Here is a 24,318-nt window from a genome sequence, read left to right as displayed (position 1 = left end):
TTAGAAATTTCCTTTTAGGGTCAGCCTAAACTTCATATGAGCATATGCAGAAGATCGTATATTCCTGTATTTATAGCAACAGAGTTGGCACCTAAATTGGTCCAAAATGTAAGCATGCAAGAAAGGACTTTGTCTGGGTCAGGACAGAGCGTAACCAAGCCGAGCCGAGACCAACCAGGGTATCCGATAAGGCGGTGATGAGTCAGCACATTGTCAGCCACACAGACAGGCAGGCTGGCAACCAGAGGAGGCTGTGCTTCAAAATCTCTGAGTCATCGCCTGGCCTCCTTTGATTGCCACCCCATACACAAAAACACACACAGAGACACACACACTTCCAAACAGTACCACCACCTCCCCTCCTCCCGATCCCTCTCTGTTGTGTCAGCCATCAGTCTCACTGACAGCGCATGCAGATAGAGCTGTTAGGAGTCAGGCAGCAGCCGTACACATCAGCTAACTGGGAGAAGATTTCGCCGTGCATGAGTAGAGGAGGGGAACAGAGACAACTCTGACAGTTCAGGGAGTTCATTAGCAAGTGCAGAGTGGGCACGAGGTGAGAGGTTTGAAAGGGCACAGCAGGGATTTAACGGGAGCAAGCGTGTAGTGATCTTTATATCCTTGGTCATATGAGAGAACAGCACTCTGCAGAGAAAAGAAAGTCCAACAGTACAGTGGAAAAATACTTGAAGCTGAATGGGAATCAGAATATTGGTGAAAAAGAGCAAGCTGACCTTTCTGTCATTAAGTAGTTCTCGACAGGTCTGGATTAAGAAATGATATGGGAGATACAAATCTGAGCAGATTCCACCTTTCTCACAGACTGGGGCAGAAACGATGTGCAAACCCACACAAAATATGTCAACAACTCAAACACAGACGAAATCACCAGCGACGTGAAAGCGATTGGTCTATTTATAGCAGCATGCTCCATTAATGCAGCCACTGACTGCCAGCCAAGAGAAAGACAAGATAAAGAGAGAGACAAAGAAAGTGTTTACTTGGGCTAAGATTTCCCCCTGTGAGACAGTCAGACTTATATTTATATAAGGCAAGAACCTCCAGCTTACGTAAGATGGAATACATTTTATCACAGAAAATTACACATATTCTAGCCTTCAAAAGGAATGTTTCAAATCATGGAGAGACTTCATCTTCCAGAGCAGACGATGACAAAGCATTTGATTTCAGTGTTGTGTGACATTATGCTACATTATGGGAATTGTCTGAGCCAGTGTTTTGGAAAAAAAAAAAGAAATTCAGGATATCATGACCTCTAATGATTTGATTTTTGACACCTCTTTTACTCCAATGAGCTTTATTTCAAATGTGTTTGCAAACAGTAGCAAAGTAATGTTTCTTTTTACTCATCAAAGTTACATGTTTAATATTAGACAAACGCAACATGAGTAAATTGTGTTTTCAAACGCTATCCAAATCTACCGGGCGTTGTGTGAAAAAGCAAGTGAGCATCTGTGCCTCCAACATCCTCAGAGGTTAAAATTCACCAGCCAGGCAAAATCCCGTCCCGATTGTGGACATGCAGCTCAGGTATAACACACCGTCCAAGGCCTCTGCTAAAATGCTGCAGCAGTGAAACCCAATCTGAGCAAACTGTGCAGCGTTGAGGATCTCTGCCTTTACGGCAACATTAGGTCAGCTTTTGTTCTTATGCCGATGCAAAGCTAAATGATGGAAACCTGAGAAAGGAGCCGGGAGTCTATTAATGAAACAGAGAGGATGACGATGTATGCAAAGATTTTGTCTTTGGTGATGTTTCTGTATCAGCACAGGAATGACAGATGTAGTTCACGACACAATAATTATAGATTTCCTGTCGAAATGGAAGTAAAATGTCAGTTTCAAAAAAGATGGCCGTTTGGCAGCGCTAGCAGCGTTGATCTAGGACTGATTAAATTCTAATAACTTGGGGATCCCTTCACTTTTTAACCATCACAACCAACAGGTCAAAGCTGAACGTTTAGAGACCTATTACTTGATGGATTAGCACAGAATTAAATACATTTTTACCCACTAATACCCAACACCATGGAAAGGTGGAGGTGGTGATGTGTTATACATTTACATCAGATTTTTACTGAAGAACATGTTTAATGTACTTGGACTAAATATGTCTGTTATTCTTGCTTTAATTACTTCTTACTTTAGAGATTTGTAAATATAAATCTAATACATGATGCTGTGTCATTATAATAAATTAAATCATGTTACATTGAAGTGTACTTAATGAAAACAAATACTGTAATGTAGGTAAGTAATTTATTTATATAGCACATTTCAAGGAGAACAGTCACAGTGTTTTGCATTATAAAATAAGATCAAGCAATTAAAAAAGTATAAATATAATCATACATATGAATCTGCATAATATCTATATCATTCTTTGCTATTTCTCAGCTGTGTATTTACTGTGTGTGTTATTTCCATCATCTGCTATTTTGCAGACAAACTCTTTTTGTGAGCAGCGTAATGCTTTGCAGCTTCACAGCAGCTGGTGTGTGTTCATCAGCAGCCCTGTGCCAAGCAGAAACGTCTGAGCAACTTATTAGCCCGACAGCTTTCTCAGCTACTGTCAGTCCAACATGTCGCTTTCAGGAGGCTAAACATCATCTGTGCTTTGGAACAGACGGTCCTCAGGTGAAGCATATGTTTCCCCAAACATTGTACAGTATTGCCAAATGCCAAGGTTTCAACAAACCTTTATATTAGATGGTGTGAGCTTAGTATGTTTTTTATGCTGCATAAAGTAAGAAATCCCAGGAAGGGCTTTGCTCGAGAGTATACTTTGTGTCCAGGGAGGGGGAGGGGAGAGACAGAGAGGAAGGCAGCTGTACTTACAGGGGTTCCCCAAAGCAATTCCTCTTTCTAAAAATAGCTGCAGCTCTGCCAACCTGGACAAGAGGGGGGAAAATCATTATCCGAAGCATGCATTCAAATGAGCGAGAGAGGGACAGAGGCAGGACCTGAACCCAGCTTGCATAATGTTTGTCAATCAAAGGAAAATGTATATGTAATATTCATAAAGTACTGTCTACAAAAAATGACTTTAAAATCTATATTTTTGGGGGGGGTTGGAATGTACTTTTTAGGTGCTCAGTAATTACATGTCACATTTTCTTATCTTTGCCCCAGATGTTACAGGAGGAGATGTGAAAGCAGGGATGGAGCATACAGAGGTGGTGTTATGGACAGCACTGCCTCTAGTCGCCTAGGTCACTCAGTAATGTATTCATGTGTGTGCTGTCAAGGCACGCAGGGTAAAAGAAAAAAAAAGAAGGAAAAAATCATAATAAAAAGACGACTAAATGCTCCACTAATCCGGCCGTGAATGAGAGCGGCTCACTGCAGCAGTTCTTTTATGCTCTGTCGACACCACAGGGGGATAAACGCAACGCTGAGCCAGCACCCATCGCAACCTCACCAACCCCGCTGCACTGCAAACACTGCAGATTACCTCATTTTATGTCTGTTAACCCATTTAAGCCTACTGACTAGTACAGCCGCCAAAGTGGGCAGAGGGGTCTCGGGTGATGGAAAACACCCTCTGGTGGCCATGCTTGAGGTCTCCCACCGCTCACCGCTTTTATTTTAGCCGTTTACACTGACTGACTGTGAGCTGTGATAGAGAGCACATCTTGTTCCAGACTGACATGAGAAAGCTGCATAAAGATTACAACTACAACTTTTTAATACTATTATTTGCCTTGTTTTTGTATTTTGAATTCTTAGTTAACTCATGAGCTTTGAGTTTCTGTTGGTGCTATTATTATTATTTTGAATTGCACTTTTATTCTTCTTCTGTTCTTATTATTATTATATTTTTGAAATACAAAGTATTAGCCAAAGACATCTTGCTCTTGATTCCACAACACTCACTCGTGAGGTGATCATTCTCACCTCACGAGAGAAGATCTTGCATGGAGCTCCATACCAAGAGCAACTGATTTCTAGCAGCAGCAGTTGTGACCTTCTCACCAATAATCTTGCTTGGTCACATAGCCCATTCTAGCCTTGTGCAGGTCTACAGTCTTGTCCCTGTTGACCATGGACAGCTCATTGGTCTTGTCCTGTGGTGTGGAGTGGAAGAAATTGATTCTGTGGACAGGTGTGATTTAAATACATAATGGGCTGAGATCAGGAATGTCTGTAATTGATTGACGGGTTGATTGTAATCAGTAGTTCTTTCTAGGTTAAAATATTTAGTTCTCATACTTAATGAGATCCAAATCAATATCTGACTTTTTTGCAATGTGTTTTTTCAAGATTGTTGGTTGATATTCTGCCTTTCGTCATTAAAATAAAACTACATCATATTAGAGAATGTTGATTTCTTTGTATTCCACTCTTGGTAGCCTGGGATCGGTCAACCAGGGCCTCCGCTCTTGGCCCAGCACACAATGCACCCGACCCCTAAGGCGCCTCCTGCGGGTGTTGGGCCTGCAGGAGGATGGGCCCATGTCCCTTTTTCAGGCTGTGCCTCATGGGTTAAGGCCCGGCCACCAGATGCTCGCCCTTGGGCACCTTCCCTGGGGCTGGCCCCAGGGCAGGGCCCCAGTAACCCTATCCTGGGCAGGGTGAACTATTCCCTTCTCATCGGGGTCTTCTGAATCGCTCTTTGTCTGTTCCCTCACTCAGGACCAGTTTGCCATGGGAGACCCTACACGAGACAACGTAGCCCATGGAATTCCTGGGACATGAAAACCCCTTCACCACGATAAGGACGCGAATCGCAGAGGGGATTGGGTCGGGCATCTCACAAGGATGCCTTCTGGGTGAGGTGTTCTGGGCATGTCCCACTGGGAGGAGGTGCCAGGGCAGACCTAGGACACATGGAGAGATTATGTCTCTCGGCTCTCCTGGAAATGACTAGTGTTCCCCTGGACAAACTGGAGGAGGTGGCTGGGGAGAGGGAGGTCTGGGCTTCTCTGCTTAGGCTGCTGCCCCCGCGACCCGGCCCCGGATAAGCTGAAGAAGATGTATGGATGTATGGATGTATGGATGTATGGATGGATGGATGGATGGATGGATGGATGGATTTCTTTGTAAGTAAGAAAACTTACACATTCATTAGTGGATCAATTAATTCTTTTCCCCACTGTACCTATTTTAACAGCATCAGTGGTATTCTAATTTCAATCCAGCTAGCCAGCATTTGTACCTGACCTGTTTCACAGCACTTAGCAATGCAAAATATTACTGTTTAGTCACTCTCAGCAACATCAGTCTGACAGCCAGTTGCCAGGAAAATGCCAAAGGGGAGGATTCTGTGCAGAGGACAAGAATGATGACTACACAAAGGCAGATTACATAATGATAAAACAAACACAAGTTGTTTCCATTATCATTTATCACCTCCCCCTCTTTCCGCTTTGTTCTTTTCCCCTTCTTCTGATATCACTTTACTATTTAATCACTCCTTTTTTTCCTCCTTCTCTTTTTTGTCCTTTTGTCCTAATCCACTTCTTACCTCTCACTCTCAAAGAGGGCTTTTAATGGCAGGACAAAATTGCCAAAGCATTATAATACAAGTGCTTTTTAAGACTCTTTATGCCCTCCTTCCCTTCCGATTACTCCTTCTGTTAGGTCATTGTTGATCATTCCCTCTTTGTTCTTTCCCACGATCTTCCTTACTTTCCCTTTGTTGCTTTTTATCCCTCATCTCCTTTAAACAATTATTTTTACTGCTCTCGTCCTTGTTTCTTTTCCTCCTGCAATCATTACCTGCCCTTTCTTATTCCCTCCTCTCTTATTCCTCTGAGCCTCCAAGGAAAGCACCCAGTAGCCAGAATGATGTATCCTAGCAACAGTGACACCCACCCATTCAGCATAAAGATGAGCCGAATTTAATTTTTGGATGAAGAGGGAAGAGATTGTGATTGGACAGAGTGGAAAGGAGAGTAGAGGAGGGGGTTGAAGGGATACCCATCAGCTGATAATGGATCAGCTTTTAATGTCAGTTCCCCATCTTCAAACTTAGCATTCAACAGCACTGCATGGGTGGCAGCTTTACTCAGATGCTTTCATTAAACCTAGTCCATGAATCCCTTGTTCAGTATTTTGCATAAGACAGTAACCACTAAGCAAAGAAATAATTACCTCAGCAGCATAATACCCAAAGATGCATTTTTTTCTGCATGAGCAGGAACTCCTACTGGCAAATAAACATCTCTTTCCAAACGTCCTGAAAAGAAATTCTCACTAGTTTGAGTGACCATTAAAAATGTTCCCTGGTTGGGAAGAAAACAGAAAGGCTGTGTTAATAGATAAAGACTGCAGTGGTAGTTCCTTACTCTTTCTGGGTAATGTAGTGCAGATGTCAGTGTACTGGTAAAAGTAAAATCCAATTGAAGAAGGTCAGCAGCTACATTTGTACATATTTGTTTGTCAGTTTGTTCAATCCTAGAAGTTACTGACTGAACAAGGAACTCTCCTTAAAAATATACAGTATATCAAACTTACCCCTTTGAGGTCCACTCCAAGAAAAAAGCAATGGAAAAAGTGTTTGTCTGCATTTCTTATTGACTTGGGTGAGTAATAACCACAATCAATATTTTTTTTTCAATAGACCCTGTAGTTTTTAAAATATTGATCTCTACCAAATGGTTGAGATTTCACTTAATGGTAAAAGTATGAAATGTCATGCAAATACAAGTACAGTAGATAATACAGTTGAAAAAAATCAAATAAAGGGCCAAATTATAATTAAATTAATAATAAAAACTATCCAGGGCATTGGATACAGTTTATTTCTAGTAGCATGCCAGTGACCATTGCTGGTTTTCATTCCATCAAAGGAAAGTATTATATCAAACAACAAAATACATATTTTTTTAATCTGCAAATGTGAAAAATGTGCAACAGCACAAAATACTCACATTCAGGCCACTTCTGATTGAATGCTACTGTGCAAAATCATTTTTGTTTTAAAAAAGTTAAAACAAAAACGGTGCAAATCAAGCACATCTGCTTGTGATTTTGGTCGGTGGGGTCTTAGGGTGTAGCATTTATTCTGTGGTCTTGGAGAGCTGAATCAGGGTTGTCCAACTCTAGATACTGGCTTGTTAACTTGGTTCAGACACAGCCAGGCAAAAACCTTTTGAGATCTATCAGTTTCTGGTCCAGGAGGGCACAGTCCCTCTTGTAGACCAGGTATTCAAATCAAGGATGTATCCGAACAGTGGAATATGCCATCTCCTTACCTTGTAACTTATAACTTCTCTTATACAGGTGTAATATCATATCAGAAAGTTGAATTCCTCCCATATGCTAATTATATACAGGGATGAGTGATGGCCATGGAAGTGTGATCTTTGCATTGGACTCTTTGCTCCACCGATGAAAGAGGCATGAACCCACAGGCATTGTTTAGAAGGTTGACACATTTGTTCTCAAACCATTTTATTGCAATCAGACCTTCATCAGACCTGTAATAACAGGCTCCATGGCCCTTCTTCATCAAGTCGTGGATGATGCCAGATGAACTTGCTTGGCAGAACAATTTTAAGCCCCACTTATCTGGTTTGTTGGCAATATACTGGTGGAGAGTGGCAGCCCTTTCTGCCTTCATTTGAAACCATGACCTCAAACATACTGTGGTTGAAGGTGGATGGTATCATGAGACACTGCTCATGAATCTGCCACAGGACCATGTGATTTTCAGCCATATAGTTGTTGTGTCCATATAGCACTTGTTAAACATGAAATTATAATTTTAACAAGTTAGTAATATTAATTTACCAGCTACTGTAATTTGGTTAAAAGGTAATCAGTTGTGATATTTGTGATTTCCACATATTACTCTTGATTTTTACAATATTTACTAATATTAACTCAGAAAGTTACAAAAATTCTTACTGAGGAAATTATTTCAGCATATTGTTGCTGTGCTAACACTTAATGTGATTTATCAACAGCATTAGATAAACAAAATGGGTCCAGTCGGTTGATTTTATGGCAAATAATCAATTTTAATAACATTTAGGTTATGTTAGCAGTAGCCCCATAAAGTGACAAATCAACCGTTTGGTTGAGCACTTTTTAAAAAAATTATTTTTTTTAATGCTGTCAAGTGACATACATCTGTTTAGTAAGTCCTCTACCACTATCATATCAGAAAATTATATCTTCCTACCTTAGTTCCATCAAAAACACTCAAAATATGTTGGATGGTTTTTTGGTTTCCGACTTCCTGGTTGGGAGAGGGATTAGAAGAGCCAACCGTTTACATTCACAGTGCCTTCTAGTGGATTTTTTTGGCATTTGGCAGATGTAAACCAATTGGTAGAAAAAAGACTCAATAAGGTAGGTCAATTTCAGTGGAAGCCTCAGTTAGATATAGGGCCTGAAAATGTGCTCTACCAACTGGATGAGCAGAACGCTAAAGGGTTAACATAACATAGACATGACGTAGGCAGCAGAACTTTAATTAGTGGTGAAGAAGGGTTTCCATTGTTTTTTTTCATATAAAAATATAGTTGGTACAAGACGACTGCAGTGCTTTTTCTCTCTTTTATTTCAATTGCTAGACCCGTAAAGGACATGTAAATGTATTTTGATACAGATATTGATATTATGCAGACACATAAGGATTCATGCATTTAAAAAAAAAAAAGCAAGGTCTGCCTCACAAAGCACTGGATCATCAGTATCTGATGTGAGTTAGTTATAACTGTCCATCTGCTCTCAGACATGGGCTTTTGGGTCCTGTTGAGAACTTTGAAAGCAGGAAATGTAAGAAGCACATCCCATCTTTGCTTTGAAAGATGAGGTAAAGAAGAAACTTGAGAACTTGAGAAGAAAACCGTTAAAATTCAGTAGATTCCAAAGAGAAGAGAAGAGAAGAGAAGAGAAGAGTGTTCTGGAGCTTAGGCACTTTCTAGAATATTTAAACACAGTGTGCAGAAGGTAAATTTTTAAGGTAAATTGTAAATGGACTGTTACTTATATAACGCCTTTTTGCTCTAACGGAGCATGCAAAGTGCTTTTCCCCACTAGCCTCATTCAACCAAACACTTCATGCAGGTGCTTGTTTCTACCCCTCAGCCCCTTGTATAACATTTGTGCACAGATTCACACTCCGACTCTGGGTTCAGTCACTTGCCCAACGATACTATGGCATGCAGATTGAAGACTCAATCCACTGACCGGGGTCAGAAGGTAGAGCAGGCTGACACTGGAAGTTTTGTTCCATGTAAAAAAGAGGACTCCTCTAATCATCTCTGCCAATAACAATGGCTTGGTCGATCTAATTACTTTGATAGTATTCAATATAACTTGATCAAATACGCCAAGAGGAGAGCCTTATTATGTAAAAAGTGAAGATACTGGTTGTGGTCTAATCTTAAGTCGTATTGTATCCTTATATCAAAAAGCCTGTAGCTTTGTTCCACTATTGATATTAGCAACAGGAAGTTAGCATGGTTGCTAGTAAAGCTTGCCACACAAGCCTCTGTTTTTAAAAGGGTGCGTCTGTTTTGCATATGTTAACAGGGAAATTTTGGCTGGACAGCTGAGCATTGCAGTGAAGATTGAAGGCAGGAGGAGGGGAGCTGTGACACTGAAATGCCAAAGCCATAAATGAACGAAACAGCTAAAGATTAGGGAAACAGTACTGAGTCAGATTCCATCTTCAGCTTAATATAGGTTCATATATAATATATATTGGGAGATATTGTAAAACTTATCTCAACCAGGTTTTTTTTTTTTTTTTTCATTGCTTGATTTTGACCTAAAAACATTTGATTGTTTGGGTGCTTCATTTATTTTCTCGTTCTCCATATTCTTGTCTTTTGGGTAAGAAGACAACTCAAAAGCTAAAGCTAAGAGTGAGAAACTCCTGATGCTGGTAGCAGGGTTGTTATGTAATTCATCTGAAATAATATTATTTACATTGTGCCAAACAGCACTATGTCTTTAAAATGATGACAGTTTACCTGCAGTGAGAGGCGGAGCTACACTGGAAAGAAGGAAACATGAGAACATAACATGACTGAAGGAAAAATGAAAGTAAACACAAGACTCATCTGAACTCAAGGTGAGGCTGATCCTTACAACTCTCTGAAAAACTTCCAGTAAAGTGTCGCTGATACGACTAAAAACTTTGACAGGTACGCGTAAGTAGAGATTTTTTTTAATTCCAAAGAGCTGTTTAAACACATATTCAGCATATTACAAGATGTGAATCTGTCTCCTGAATAGTTTTGCTTTCATTCTTAATTCAAAGATTTCAACTCATAGAATTCTTTGAAAATTATTCAACAAAATGTTGGTGCATACTTTAAAATGTTTTACATTTACTGCTGCCAGTCACACTTTCACTTTTGCTCTCAGTGTGACACCATGGCAACCAGCTATCTGTCTGAAGATCAGTTTCTGTGCTCCATCTGTCTGGAGGTCTTCACTGATCCAGTCACCATCCCGTGTGGACACAACTTCTGCAAGAACTGCATCACAGAAAACTGGAATATTAGTGTCTGCTGTCAATGTCCACTGTGTGTTAAGGTTTTCCACAGCAGACCAGAGCTTAACGTCAACACCTTCTTATCTGAGATGGTGGATAAGTTCAAACAGTCCGCTGTAAAGAAAAGTGGCAGATCAGAGGAACGGCAAGCCGAATCAGGAGAAGTTTCATGTGAGATGTGCAGTGAAACCAAGATGAAGGCTGTGAAGTCCTGCCTGGAGTGTCTAACTTCCTACTGTGAGACTCACCTGGAGCCTCATCACAGAGTCCCAGGCCTGAAAAGGCATCAGCTGATTGATCCTGTAAAGAACCTCGAAGACAGAATCTGTAAGGAGCATAACAGACCTTTAGAGCTCTTCTGCAAGACTGACTGGGTGCCAGTGTGTCAGTATTGCAAGCAGTCCAATCACAAGGGACATCTCATCATTCCTTTAAAAACAGAATATGAGCAAAAGAAGGCTGAAGTGGAAGCAAGAGAGGGTAAAATTCATCAGATGATCAGAGAAAGACAAAAGAAAATAAACAACTTCAGAGAATTGTTAACGTGCAGCAAGGAAGCTGCAGAGAGAGAGAAAACAGCAAGTGAGCAAATATTTGACAGTCTGATCAAGTGTATAGAAGAAAGTCGGAATCAGCTCGATGATGTGATCGAAGGGATGCAGAAAACAACAGAGAGCCAGGCTCAAGGCTTCATCAAAGAGCTGGAGGAAGAAGTGTCTGAGCTGAGGATGAACATCTCTGAGCTGGAGCAGCTCTCACACACTCGAGACCACCTCCAGTTTCTCCAAAGTTTACCATCCCTGAACCCTGTTCCACCCACCAAAGACTGGACCGAGGTCACAGTTCACTCATCATACGAGGGGACAGTGAAGAAAGCTGTTGCTCAGCTGGAGCAGAGACTCAGTAAAGAGATGAAGAAGCTGTGCGATGATGTGGAGCTGAAGAGGGTTCAGCAGTACGCAGTGGATGTGACTCTGGATCCCGACACAGCACATCCTAACCTCGTCCTGTCCGATAATGGGAAACAAGTAACTAGTTGTAACAAAAGGCAGAATTTCCCCGAGACGCCCAAGAGATGCACTTATTACACAAATGTTCTGGGAAAGCAGGGGTTTTCCTCCGGAAGATTTTACTATGAAGTTCAGGTCAATGAAAAAACTCAGTGGGATTTAGGAGTGGCCAAAGAGTCAATAAACAGGAAAGAGAAAAAGCCACTGTGCCCCAGGAATGGCTACTGGACCATTCGGCTGAGAAATGGAAATCAGTACAAAGCTCTTGTTGGCCCCTCAATCTGTCTCAGTCTGAAAGCAGAGCCACAGAAAGTGGGGGTGTTTGTGGACTATGAAGAGGGTCTGGTGTCTTTTTATGATGTAGGAGCAGCAGCTCTCATCTACTCCTTTACTGGCTGTAACTTCACTGAGAAACTCTACCCATTATTCAGTCCTTGTTTTGATGAAGGTGGTGCAAACTCCACCCCTCTGATTATCTCTTCTGTTCTTCCAAAACATTAGACTCAGTATTTATTCCTTCTTAGACAAACTACTGGTCAAAATATGTTTGTATGGCAAAAGAAGTCTATGTGAATGAAATGATTTGGTGTGGTGGTGGGAATGTTGTGTTTGCTTCAGTGGAGTGGGCAGCTTTAAATTCTGTGTTCCACCAAAGAGAGCTTGATGAGGCCATTTGTTTTATAGCTGAAGTTGAACTCTTAAGTTCTGTATTAACTTATTTGTTTTCATTCATTATTTCATAAATTATTAAAATATACAACTTGCTTGTTCAGTTCTTTGGTCCTTGTCAGTATGCAGTATTTCAACTCAAATGGGGAAAAGAAAACTCAACTCATAGATCAGAAAATTGAAGACATGAGAAAAGAAAAGTGTCATGGTCCGTTGAAGTGTCTGGAGGTTTTCCAACTGTGGCTGCGGGTCCTCCTCTTTTGGATGGGACCTCCCCTGCCTCACCTGCAATCCAATCTGCAAGCAATCAGTGGGAGAGTGAGTTAAACCTGTGCGACCTGCCTTTCCTTGCCAGTTTATTATGCTCACTAAGGCGGTAACTAGACTGATCCTCGGAGATCTATGCTAGTTGCTTCTTCCTTGTGTAACTCTGTTTTCCCTGTGTTTAGAGGTGTTGCATTCCCTGGTTCAATCCCACCTGGATATTCTCCATCTCCTTCCATTTTTGCCTGCCCTCCGACCTTCTCATTACACCTCAGGACTCCCAAGGAAGCTTCCCCTCCTCAGTGCTTGCTAACTTGGACCTGTAATGTAAGGAGAGTCATTCACCTGCTCACGATTCTCAAGCTCCTCCCTCTCACTCATGCAATAACCACCTCTGCTGCAGAATCCCTCCCCTTTCTATGATCATTTTTCTGTGACCGCTCCTGCAAGCTGATTTACTAGGAGACTCCCTCTCCGTCCCCATCACTGAAATGTTTAAACCCAGTAAATGCACCATTTTAAATGTTGCTTGATTTGTACCCCCCATACAATCAGCGTCGCAGGCTTTTAAGTTAGCACTCATAAGCCAGGAGGTCTCTTTTGCCTGGAGGGTGTAGTATCCATGTTTTCCAAGAAGAATTTTACATTTGAATTACTCTGAGCACATAACGATTTTTCACTTTGCCTCAGTCCATTTTTTAATTAACTATGACCCAGTTAAGACATCCTACATTTTTTACCCAAATCATAAAATATGTTTCATGAAATGGGAGAATGTCTCAGTTTAAGCTTTTGATATGATTTCTATGTTGTACTTTGAAAACAAATGTTTTATAAAATCAGTGCATTCTTCTTTTATTTACATTTGACATTGCCTCCCAGCATTTTCTCACTTAGGTCTCTAACGTGATGCTTGGAAGGAAAGGTTATCGGCAACTCAGTCTATCAGTCTGGGAAGGTTTCAAAGCCATTTCCTTATAATTTAAAGTCCATCAGAGAAGCATGTTAAATGTTAGAACTGACAACAAAATACATCTTCACACCTCCACAGGTATGTTATATGGACCAAATGCCTTTTTTCTCTAGATCCTCTATATAGCTGTTCTCACTTCCTCCTTCTAATTTCCTGCATTTCCTTATTGACCAACTCCATCCTCCACCTGTCCTCTCATTTTCATCTTTTACCAGCCTCTCAAAGCACTCCTCCCACCTTCTCAGCACACACTCTCCACTCGTTAGTACATTTCCATCTCCATCCTTGATCATCCAATCCTGCTGGACATCCTTTCCAGCCTGATCTCTATGCCTACCCAATCAATACAAGTCCTGTTCTCCTCCCTTAGGGTCCAGCCTCACATATAACTCGCTTTTCTTTGCCTCCCCTCTCTCTTTGCAGAAAACCTAGCCTTCCAGTACTCTCCTGTACCCTTTTCCATCTCTTTGCTTATCCTTCTTATTCTTTGCCAACTTCTTTCTTTTAATGCTTTGCTGTTCTTCTCCATTGCCCCACCATGTCTCCTTGCCTTCTTTCCTCTGTCCAGAGGATACATCTTGGCAGTTTACCTCTCACCTTTGTGAGGAAATTTAAATCTTCATTCCTTTTTAAAATCTGAACTCCTTTCAGCCCGTTTCTTAGCGACTCGCTGCTTCACTCCGACCTCCCTCTTTCCCTTCATTGACTGATCAGTGATGATGCAAAAAATGATGCAGAGCAGAGCAGCACAGGTACAGGTTGGGGATTGATATCAGATGTTTTGCAGTTATATGAGAGGGACAGGAAGGACAGCCCTTGTCTGTCAACCCTCACCAACGTCCTTGGAAGAGGAAATGATAGAACGGATAACTGCTCAATGGAAGCGTGCAACTTGGAAGTCACTTTCAAAGACGAGGCATCTTTTTAATGAACTAAAATAAGTAGCAATCTCACACACCATTACAGAAACTTGCAAAAGGTTTAATACAAAGTTGCTGCGTTATTCACAATCTGTCATCACAGGAAGCAGATCTGCGTTTTTGATTTGGCAGATTTTTATGCCGGCTGTTTTTCCTGACGCAAACCCCAAGTGATGCGCTTCATCTCTCAGAAATGAACCGAGGACCTTTCGCTTGTTAGGCGAATGTGTAAACCACTACAGTAAAAACCCAAAACACTGCAATGAAATGACTGTTATATGTTTATGTGCCCTGTGATACATGTAGTGGCATACATGTGCAATAGTGTAATCATCTTGATTAATTTGTTATAAGCTGTGGCTAATGTTCTTTGTGATGAAATGAAACGGCCGGGTGTCAGTTCATACCTTAAAACTACTGTTGGGTAGGTGGGGTGGTTGGCTTAGGGGTTGGAGTTATGCTGGAAGGCGGCTTTACACTGCCCTCTAATGGAAGACCAGCTGATTTACACTGAACTAAATGCTTTCAAATCACTTATGGTAGCTTTATCAGCTGAAATGTAAACCTGTGCAAACAAACCAAATAACCAGGGGATGATTTAAAAATGGTAATAAACAGAATGAATGAGGACTGCATTCACAAATATTTATTCGTAATTCTAATATTTGGAAATTGTTGTCCTCAGCCTCTGAAGGTTATGGATGATAGGAGCATGACAGCTGAAATGACAGACTTTACTTCAGACTGGAGTCACACAGTCCATCATGACCATATAAAAATACATGTAAACCAGTCCTCTTTGGGTTTTTTCATTTGCTCTGCTTTGCTGATGTTATTAGCCGCTCAGTGTCTCTGCCTGCATTTGGATGTCTTCGACCACACCTTCACTTCTACATGACACATTATTCCCGTTGTGAACTTCTTTGCAGTAACCAAAACACACACAACATGTGATGATCTCATTAAATTCAGTATAAAAACATAAATGTCACATTATTTGGATACTAATGTGTCTTTGCAGCAAATACAAACAAAGACCTTAACATCACTTGTCCATTTGTCTTTATTTTGTGTTATGTTACATGTGAACATAAACTTCCAAGAAGTTATAGTTGCCATGGAGACAGTAAATATATTCAGGTACTCGGGATATGAAAAAAACAAAAAACAAAGTGTGTGTGTGTACAAGTTGAAGTTGATGTAACGAAGAGTAAAACAAAACCAACTGTATGTGAATTTAAAATCAATCAAAAAAAAAAAATAAATCATAGCACAAGGAAGAAGAACAGTGACCTAAAGCTACGAGCAAGAAAAAAAAAGTAAACATGAATCCAAATATAAAAGAGGAATAAATAAAACGTATTAATTTACAGACACGGCAACAACAACTGACAGCACAGATGTTTATTTCCCTCTGAATTTGGTGCGTTACAGAGCGAGAGAGATGAGGACGACAGTGAAGAGGAGGGCTCTCGCTCCCTCACTCCCTCTCTCTCTCCTGTGGCAGGAATCGGCATCCAGAAACTGAAAGGGTGCGTTTCTATGGCAACGCTTCAGGAGGGGAGGCAGGAGAAGCCAGGTGGGGTGGCGACCTGTGGAGCTCAGAACTCATTTCTAAGGCTTTGTATGGCACATCCACTCAAACAACAGAGTCCCAGTTCACCCCAACTGTACCACTCCCTTCATCATTACATCACCTTAAAGGGGACCTATTACACCTCCTCCCAATAACAGACGCTCATTTTAAACACGACCAATGTTTACGTAAGTGTACTCCTCGTGAGTCCACAGCTCAGACTTGAGACTGCTCTGAACACTCCCAAGTTTTTTTGAGGAGGAGGCGGGGTTTACAAACACAAAGTTAGTCTGTAGATGACAGGGGTAGCCAATCAGAATCGAATGGATGTTCAGGGAAAGTCCCAAGAGCTAAAACCAGCAGTTTCACACACACAACTCTGTCCCTCACTTCCTGCTAAGTAGGAATTATGAAATAATTCCATTAATAATTACTAAATGTAACTATAAAATAGCAGAATAGGTCCCCTTTAATACTCTGGCTATATCTGTGCCCCTCCCCTCCCAAAACCACTGCGTATCCTCTTTTACCTCCGCTGCCTAAACTTAATACCCCCTCCACAGTCCCACTCTAAAAGGCACTGGTATATACTTATTTCTCCAAACTCTAACATCTAGATTCTCGATTTCAGATGAGCGATTGAGGCAATGATGATGCACAAAAACACAGATACGCACACGGGCCAGCCGGGTAACTCGGGGGGGTAATAGCTGGCTCTCGCCAATGCTACCATTCCTTCTTCATACCTGTGTGGGAGTTACAAAGTTTAAATCGCTTAACAGTCTGCTGACGGCGGAGGCAATCAAATATGTAAACTTCAACAAGGCTAACATCATGACAGGCGAAGAGATATACAAAATGTTCAGCTATGGTCCACAAAGTGGTCTGGATCCTACTGAATGACCTAGACTGGTTTTACTTACTAGCACCTGATACACTGTTTGTCAGAAGGTCAGGTAGGGGGGTTCTGATGTACTGCCTTCATCCTCGATTCAATCACGTATGACTACACCACTGCCATACTACTGCTACTGCTAACAGATTGCTAGGAGTGGTTTTTATGTGCGGTAATGCTAACGCAGTCCTCACAGGGCTGTAACCTTTTAAACTGTAAAGCTGGATGAATGTGGGGGTCATTACGAACCATCTCTGAGACTAATTTCAGCATCCACACGTCCAAAGACAAAGGCAACAGACTAGAACCGCAAGGTAACTTCTACACCTCTGTAGCATCGAGGTCATCTTTTTTTTTCTTTTTCTTTTCTTTTTTTTTTTTTTAAATGGGAATTCTAATTGTGCATCCCAATAATAACTTCTTTTTTGTTTCACCTACGTCCCTGTGTATCTACAAAGCAGTGGACAGACAGACACACAAGGTTAAAAGCAATGGTTTGTGCACAGAGTGAGTGTCTGTATTGCAAACCTCGGTGCTGAAATGCCGTTGGATATTTACACAGTGAAAAGGATCGACTCCTACGCTACACACTGAGCTTGGCTGGTACTTGCGTACGTTTGGAATGGTTTACTATGAAGACGGTTTAGGAGTCTACATCCTCCTCTTACTAGTAACTTACTAAAGAGTCTAATCTAGTTGTCCTGGTTAGTATTTGGGGCTCAAAAGCACTGGAACGAGGTGACTGATGTTCTCAACTGGACTCGTCATGAAGGCGCTGTACAAAGTGGCAAGTTTGCTCAACTGTGGCCTGATCTGGAGGCTGTATTTCACATATAGAGACCTTTAGGCCAGCTCATGTATGGAAGATTAATATTTTCTCTGAAGGAGTAGTCCAAGTTCAGTTTGGGAAATATACCCACTCACTGTTTTTTGCTGTACGTTAGATAAGAAAATCAAATACCACCAAGAAGGGCTCTAAAGAGCTGAATAGGTTCTTCGCAGAGGTAACAAAAAGTCCAAAAACTATCACCAAATTTGAAGGCTAGTGGATTATTACCAATTCTGAGCCACAGAAGGGAACCTCTCAGGTCCCCCGCTGGTTGTATGGCCTCCTATACACTTTGTTTCTTGTGCAGAAGTAATAAGATAAAACATGTTGACTAGTGAGCTTTTCTGGTCAGACTCCATTACCCACGCTAGCTCTTTTTGCCAAGCGGCTGCTGGCCGATCCCATCGCTTATCTCAGCAAAAAAAGTCAACTTAATTCCTGCGCTCCTCCATTTAGAGGAGAGACTACATCATTCAGCCTGCCTGACTCATTTTCCTTGCCAAATCCAGCTTCTTACAGTGAGCTCTCAGATAAAAACATGTCACCTGCTTTTACCTGATATCTAGGGCAGTGATCACTGAAACGGCCAAAAGAAAAGTATCTTTTTTTTTCTTCTGCTGATGAGAAAGAAGTGTAAAAGCATTTTCATGTCCACAGATAAAAAGTGTATAAATCATACAAACATCTGACATTTCCAGTGCATTTGTGCCTTAAAACAAAATACAAAATACATAGGGCTAGTGTCCTAACCTTGCTCCTGTCTGTACATGCTACCTACAGTATACAATGACATTGTGTCAAATGTCTGACTTTTCTTTTAAACACTGACTTTGTATGCAAAATGTGGAGTTTTATTATACAGCAGAAATTATAGCTTTAATTGTCCCTTGTGTTTTCTGTCCCTCTCGGCCACTTCCGCGTATGGAATATCCATCTGTTAGAATACAAAAATAAAAGTCCCATAGACTGGACTCCGTCCCCCAGCCCCGTCTCCCTCATCGCTAGTTTTCTGCTCTGAGCAGACACAAAGGATACACAAAGTGAAGAAGCAAAGGAATAAAAACAAAAACATTAAAATCAGAGATCTATTTGTCCTCTGTTACGATCTGAGTTGTGGTCCTTGATTGTGTGGTAAACGATTACCTGTTTGAGGTGAAATGTGAACCGATAGAGTAATTTCACTCCATCAGAAAAACAAAAACAAACAAACAACAGGTTAAAAAAAAATGGCTGCTGTCTCTGCCTCTTACATCAAGGCAAATCAACATGCCTCCAGGTGGCAGTCAAGATTTCATCACACCAAACTCTCGTCTTTGACTTCTTAACGCTGCTCCTCTCCACTTTGAAATCTGAGGATTTCTCCAGATTTTCCAAATGACTGGTTCCAAATAAATACGTTTTTAAAAAGTCTCTCTTTGTGTTGAAGAGTCTGCTTTTCTGGATACATGTAAAGGAGTCTAATAAAGACAGAGGAGAAGAGAGTTGGAGAGGACTGTAGAAGTCACTAACTGTGAGAGGTCAAAGTCTGAGTTCCCCCCATGAAGCTCAGAGGGCATGTTTGTGTGTGTGTGTGAGGACATCACTGTCTCTGGGGGTATGGGTGCTACTTGAAGATGTAGTTGATCAGGACCTGAAGGAAGATGAGAAAAATGATGATGATGTAGTCACGCTGCTGCAGGAAGGAGCTGCCCTCCACCCGACTCGCGGCACGACTCCGCAGCACGGTGATGGTCCTGCAAACACACAGACACTACGTGTGAGTGCTAAAAGGTCCGGCATATTACCACAGTCGCTGCACAGTATGACTTATACTTCCCACCTGTTAATGTCCTCCTGCGTCTGCTTTATGGATTCAATGGCACTTTGAAGTTCGCTGAGGTCTGCTCCTTTTTTCCTCAGCCGATTGTTATGCTTGCTTTTGTGTCCTGCGATAAAGAAGAGCAAAACAAGTTTAAAACCATAAACGCACTTACATAATGCAGACGTACGTATTAAAGTCAGATTGTTTCTAAGCATTTGTACACATGAGTCATATGATTCATGTGTCCATTCCAAGCGTAATTTCTCATCAGTAGCAATATCTACATATGCAAAGCTGTTGTCATCAAGACCCTTTATTACCTGTTTCACAAATTCCTCATCTAACAAGAACAACGACAGACATTTAGATGAATAAATTCACCGCTGTAGGTATAAATTTTGTCAGTGAACATTGTTGACTGACTATATTGACTGTTCAGCCTGCGTATGTGCGTATTTAGATGGGAGTTTAAGTGTGTCTGGCTCACGTTCGCTGCCGGATGAGTCCTGGTGGTCGGGTTCAGGTGAGGAGCAGCCGCTCTCTGGGCTCTTGGGCTTGTCACTCTTGTGTTTCCTCTTTGGCACCGTTACCTGTCGGCACATGTGTGGATAAATACACAAGCATGTCAGAAAAGAAGACAAATCTCAACATCTTGGACTGACAAATCCAAAATAGACAGACAAACATGCTATTTAATGTTAATGCAAACGGCAGATGTGTGAGGCATGCTGTTAGGCTAATTTCAACTGGCCAACAAAAAACACATACTCAGCATCCCAAATGAACAAACCTGCCTTGAGCTTGTTTATTCAAATCATTTCTTCCACAGATGTTTAACTCTGCCAGGTAAAGCTCTGGGCCACAGAAAAGCATGTCAAAGTTTGCCTAACAGAAGCGTGACTAACTCCAACCTGGGGACAGCGTCAGCCCTGTTGGACAACATTTGGCAACAGCTAAGCAAAAGCCTGAAAGCACTGATGGTGACCGATTTATCCACCAGGGACAAACTTCAGATCAGCTTTGGCTCCTGGCAGGTGGTTACTCTGAACACACATGGATGCAGACTGACTGGTCCACAGAAACCTTTAGCCTCTTCGTACGACTAACTAGAAAATTTAAGAGTCCAACAGCAAACACTGCACAAAAACAGAATGGAGTTGGGTGAGGAAAGCATGACGATCAGGATTAGAATGATGATGGTGAAATGGTTGTTGCTTTTGGGTGTAGTGTAGGAAATGACCACTTTCACGTTTTGCAAATTTTTAAAAACTAGAAAAGTTTTTTCTCCTTTTATCTCTGTTTTGGTCTCCTCCACATCCTAAAATAAATAATGAGCCACTAATTATTCAGTTAAGTTAAATGAGATTCTAACTTTTTGAGTTTTATTTGGTGCTGATAGGTTGTGCACAACATAGCTATAAGGAGAAATAGCCACCTACTGAATCAAAACTGTAAAGTTGGGCCCTGACAACCCAAAACAAAGAGCTAAAGAACAGTAAAAGTTCCAGTCTGAGCTCCAGCAGTGATGTTTGTTCATGTGGAAGAATTTAGTTGCTTTCTGTTGAACTTTGTAATACTATTCTGAAATTTCACAATGTGTGGAAGAGCCTGAAGCCAAACAATGTTTCCAAATACTGCTCATGTACTCCTTCATGCTGAACAATGCTCGTCTCTTCAGAGTGAACAAAGGAAGAATGCCTTGTCATCCAATTACTACAGCATGCAGTTTGACAAGACCTTTCGTCACATGGAGAGCGAACAGCAAGAAAGGTAAAAATAAAAGTGGTGGCACAAAGAAAAAAATCACAATAAAGTGGAGCAGTGGTGGCAGCACAGCAAAGACAACACAGAGAAGTCACAATGAAGGTGGTGCGCAGGGTGCTTTGTGATGCATGGATGGAAGATGGCTGAGGCGGCGAGAGGCTTTGCTTCACGGCGGTTTTTGATTTGGACAACCTACCTGGCATTTGCAATTGTCCCTCCGCGGCCCCTGGTTACTCAGACTAATAAGACTGCCAGAACGTACCATAGGGGTGCGGTGTCGGACCTTGGTCTGGATACAGCCGTCTTTCTCAAACTGGATCAGGTCATTGAGTGGATCCCAAGGCCTTGTGCTGAGGAAGAAAAGAGGATGATAGAGACAAAGAAACACAATAAAAATGAAAAAGAAGAGGGATAAATACAACTTTTCTGATATAAATACCACTCACAGTTTTCCTCTTTCTCATCTAGCATACTGTATCTTACACATACACAAAAATTTCTCATTATAACAGTAAACTGGACATCACCTACGCAATTATAGGGGGGCACCACTAGATGGCACCCTGCCACACTAAAAAGTTCTGAGACTGAGGCAGAAATTAAAATGTACCTTTAAAGGGAAATCTATTTAAAACCAGCTGACTGCAAATATGCTTGTAAAAGACTTCCGGAAGTGATGTCCAGTGTATATAAATGCTGCTTCCAATGACGCCAACAGAAGATGAACACATCAGAACACAAGTTTAAATGTTTTTTGTCATTTATACTACAGTTTCACCAGCTCTGTTTTGTCAGTATGCTCCCAGCAGAGGCATGAATGATGCTCATACCTCAGTGCTTTCTTATTTCCATTAAACACGCAGTTGAATTTAATGTGATTTCAAACCACACCCGCTTACGAGCAAAAGAGGAGTCACTCACTCGGCATATTTGTAATGCCACTCTCCGGTGATGGGGTCCTGCTCGAACAGGGCAGGACTCCACTCCTCACATTTGGCTTTCCGCTCACGCGCCAACTTCCTCTGAGCTTCCTCCAGTATGAACTTCTCGTTGGTGGCTTCGGTCTGGTCCTTGTTGTTGATGGCTCGTGTCACGTGTTGCCACAGTCTGCCGGATTGAGAAGGAAAAACAAAGCATTAATGAAAAGACTAATGAAAGACTAAAAGATAAGACGCTTTGTTTCAATCAGGACCACTACAGCCAAAACAAAGCTACAGTTCCATGTGCAGTAACATGGATTTGGCTGTATAGCTCTGATCCAGAAGCAGCAGCAATACTCCGGAAAAAGGGGTTGCAAAGTGGTTTGCAGAAGCAGCAAACCTTTGCACAATGTAGTAAGTGTATTTCAGATAATCTATTACATTTAACAGTCAATACTCTGATAATAGTCGAATCAAAGCTCACCTTTCTGACTCAAACTCTTCCTGCTCCTCTAGTGGGACGGTGCAACGAGTCAGTCGGCTCTGCCTCAGCTCCGTCGTGGGGTTCCAGAAAGTGTCTACTATCCCAGTCTTCTTATCATTAATGAAGATCTCACTATCCTGAGGGGGGAAAGTACAAAAAATTGCTTTTAACATGGTAGTTTTGAAACACTGACCAACTAACAGAGGGAAGGTTTTACTAAGAAGTTCATTTTTTCTGTAGGTACAAAGGCGTGTCTAGTTTGATATAATCTGCCAGTTTTTCTTAAACCAGAAGAAAACACAGCAACTTGTATTACTGGTTATATATTTCATTTCTATATAAGGAATTAATATTAGCAAAATGTCAACACATCAATCCAATAATGATTTTAAAGACACAATACAAGATATATATACAGATATATATACACATGTTGTATCTGTATCTGTGTTTTTTATGAAACAGGCAGTGATTACAGGAACACAGAGAATGCGTCTTACCCAGTGTCCTTCTAGTGTAGCTAACACCTCCTTTCCCAGCTTGATCTTTCCAGAGATTTGATTAACACAGTCACTGCTGCCCAGGAAAGGCTGCAGGAAAAACGGGAACAACAGGGTGGGAAATGGAGGAAAGAGAAGGAAGAGAAGGAAGAGGAGGCAGAGAGGAAGGGATGGGAGAGGAGAGAGGAGAGGAGAGGAGAAGAAATAGGAAAGGATATAAAGCAGTTTACTTGCTGCAGTTACTGTACGAGAAAAAGATCCTGTGACTCACTATTACTCATAGAGATTTTACTAATACAACCTCTTTTCATTGAAGACCAATTAAAAGAAAACAACACTGTAGAAACTGCCAATGGCAATCGCTTACATGTTTAAGGTACCAGAAGGTACACAAAACCCAAGGTTCTGTTTGCCTACTTTAGGGATATACAACTAGGGGGCAACAATTACAAATAAATAAATAAATAAATGGATTTCTTAAACTTTTACTATCTTTACAAATTTACTACCCTGTTTGCTTTATCATAAAAGTACCTGTCGCTAGTTGGTAAATGATGATGGTGCAAGGGGTGGTTGGAGGGGGTGGGATGTTTTTCAGGCAGGGTGGAGGAGATGTTCAGAAAAATCATGTGAGTCTGAGTTTTTTTCAAAGTCCTAAACAGTTACTACAAAATCTAGGACTTGACAAGCCTAAAGGCCTCCCCTTACACACTATTTACTACTATTAAATAAGTACTTTAGGTAAGTGTAGATAAGTATTTTTTAAGTATTTTAAACTACAGAACAAAGCCATACCTTCAGTTTGAACTCCAGCTGTGCACTGTAGCCCGTTTTCTCACAAGCAATGGTGACATGACCGCCCAGCTCCAGAGTCATAGTTCCATATAGGATACCTAGCAGATTGTTTTTATAAAAGAAAGCACAGATTACAGGTAAACTCAAACATATCTAAAATAGATCAGCACCTACAAAGCAAAGTTAATTTGGCAGGTTTTTGCGAGGCTAATGTCCTTTGGATGTCCAACAGAACAGTGATGTTAAAGCACTGTTCACACAGCATGAGTGACGTGTGAAAGGAAAAAGATTCACTCGAACCTTTACAGTGAGCGTAGGGCATGTTCATCACATAGTCCTCCCCTCGGTTGAGAAAAGTGAGGCGAGCCTCTCCGTCCAATATAGCCGACAGCGAGTTTCCTAAAACAATGAAACAGTACTGATAGTCAAAAGTAGATA

At 41.3% G+C, this 24,318-nt stretch overlaps 2 protein-coding genes across 6 annotated transcripts in view; one reads left to right on the top strand and one right to left on the bottom strand.

The window, feature by feature from the left end:
• The first annotated feature begins 9,128 nt into the window (after window positions 1–9,128).
• On the top strand, window positions 9,129–12,162 carry LOC116323440 (E3 ubiquitin-protein ligase TRIM39-like). The gene is made up of 3 exons (XM_031743772.2): window positions 9,129–9,177; window positions 9,949–10,127; window positions 10,351–12,162. Exon 3 carries the CDS (start codon window positions 10,360–10,362, stop codon window positions 11,989–11,991), a length of 1,632 nt encoding a protein of 543 aa, XP_031599632.1. The 5' UTR covers window positions 9,129–9,177; window positions 9,949–10,127; window positions 10,351–10,359; the 3' UTR covers window positions 11,992–12,162.
• A 3,543-nt stretch (window positions 12,163–15,705) lies between these two features.
• osbpl8 (oxysterol binding protein-like 8) overlaps window positions 15,706–24,318 on the bottom strand; it is a 102,748-nt gene continuing 94,135 nt past the window's right edge. For 4 of the 5 annotated variants that reach the window (XM_031743777.2, XM_039601083.1, XM_039601085.1 and 1 more), the window contains 9 exons: window positions 24,181–24,279; window positions 23,881–23,978; window positions 23,086–23,175; window positions 22,586–22,722; window positions 22,103–22,288; window positions 21,378–21,531; window positions 19,905–20,007; window positions 19,436–19,541; window positions 15,706–19,349 (listed from right to left, as the gene is read on the bottom strand). In XM_031743777.2, coding sequence (XP_031599637.1) covers window positions 19,220–19,349; window positions 19,436–19,541; window positions 19,905–20,007; window positions 21,378–21,531; window positions 22,103–22,288; window positions 22,586–22,722; window positions 23,086–23,175; window positions 23,881–23,978; window positions 24,181–24,279 — 1,103 coding nt within the window. In that variant the 3' untranslated portion in view covers window positions 15,706–19,219. The remainder of the gene's footprint in view (window positions 19,350–19,435; window positions 19,542–19,904; window positions 20,008–21,377; window positions 21,532–22,102; window positions 22,289–22,585; window positions 22,723–23,085; window positions 23,176–23,880; window positions 23,979–24,180; window positions 24,280–24,318) is intronic. The other variant, XM_031743778.2, reaches the window with a different exon arrangement.

The sequence above is a fragment of the Oreochromis aureus genome, linkage group 17 (assembly GCF_013358895.1).
Source record: "Oreochromis aureus strain Israel breed Guangdong linkage group 17, ZZ_aureus, whole genome shotgun sequence".
Taxonomy (NCBI): domain Eukaryota; kingdom Metazoa; phylum Chordata; class Actinopteri; order Cichliformes; family Cichlidae; genus Oreochromis; species Oreochromis aureus.
This window is presented reverse-complemented; position numbering and strand designations above follow the sequence as displayed.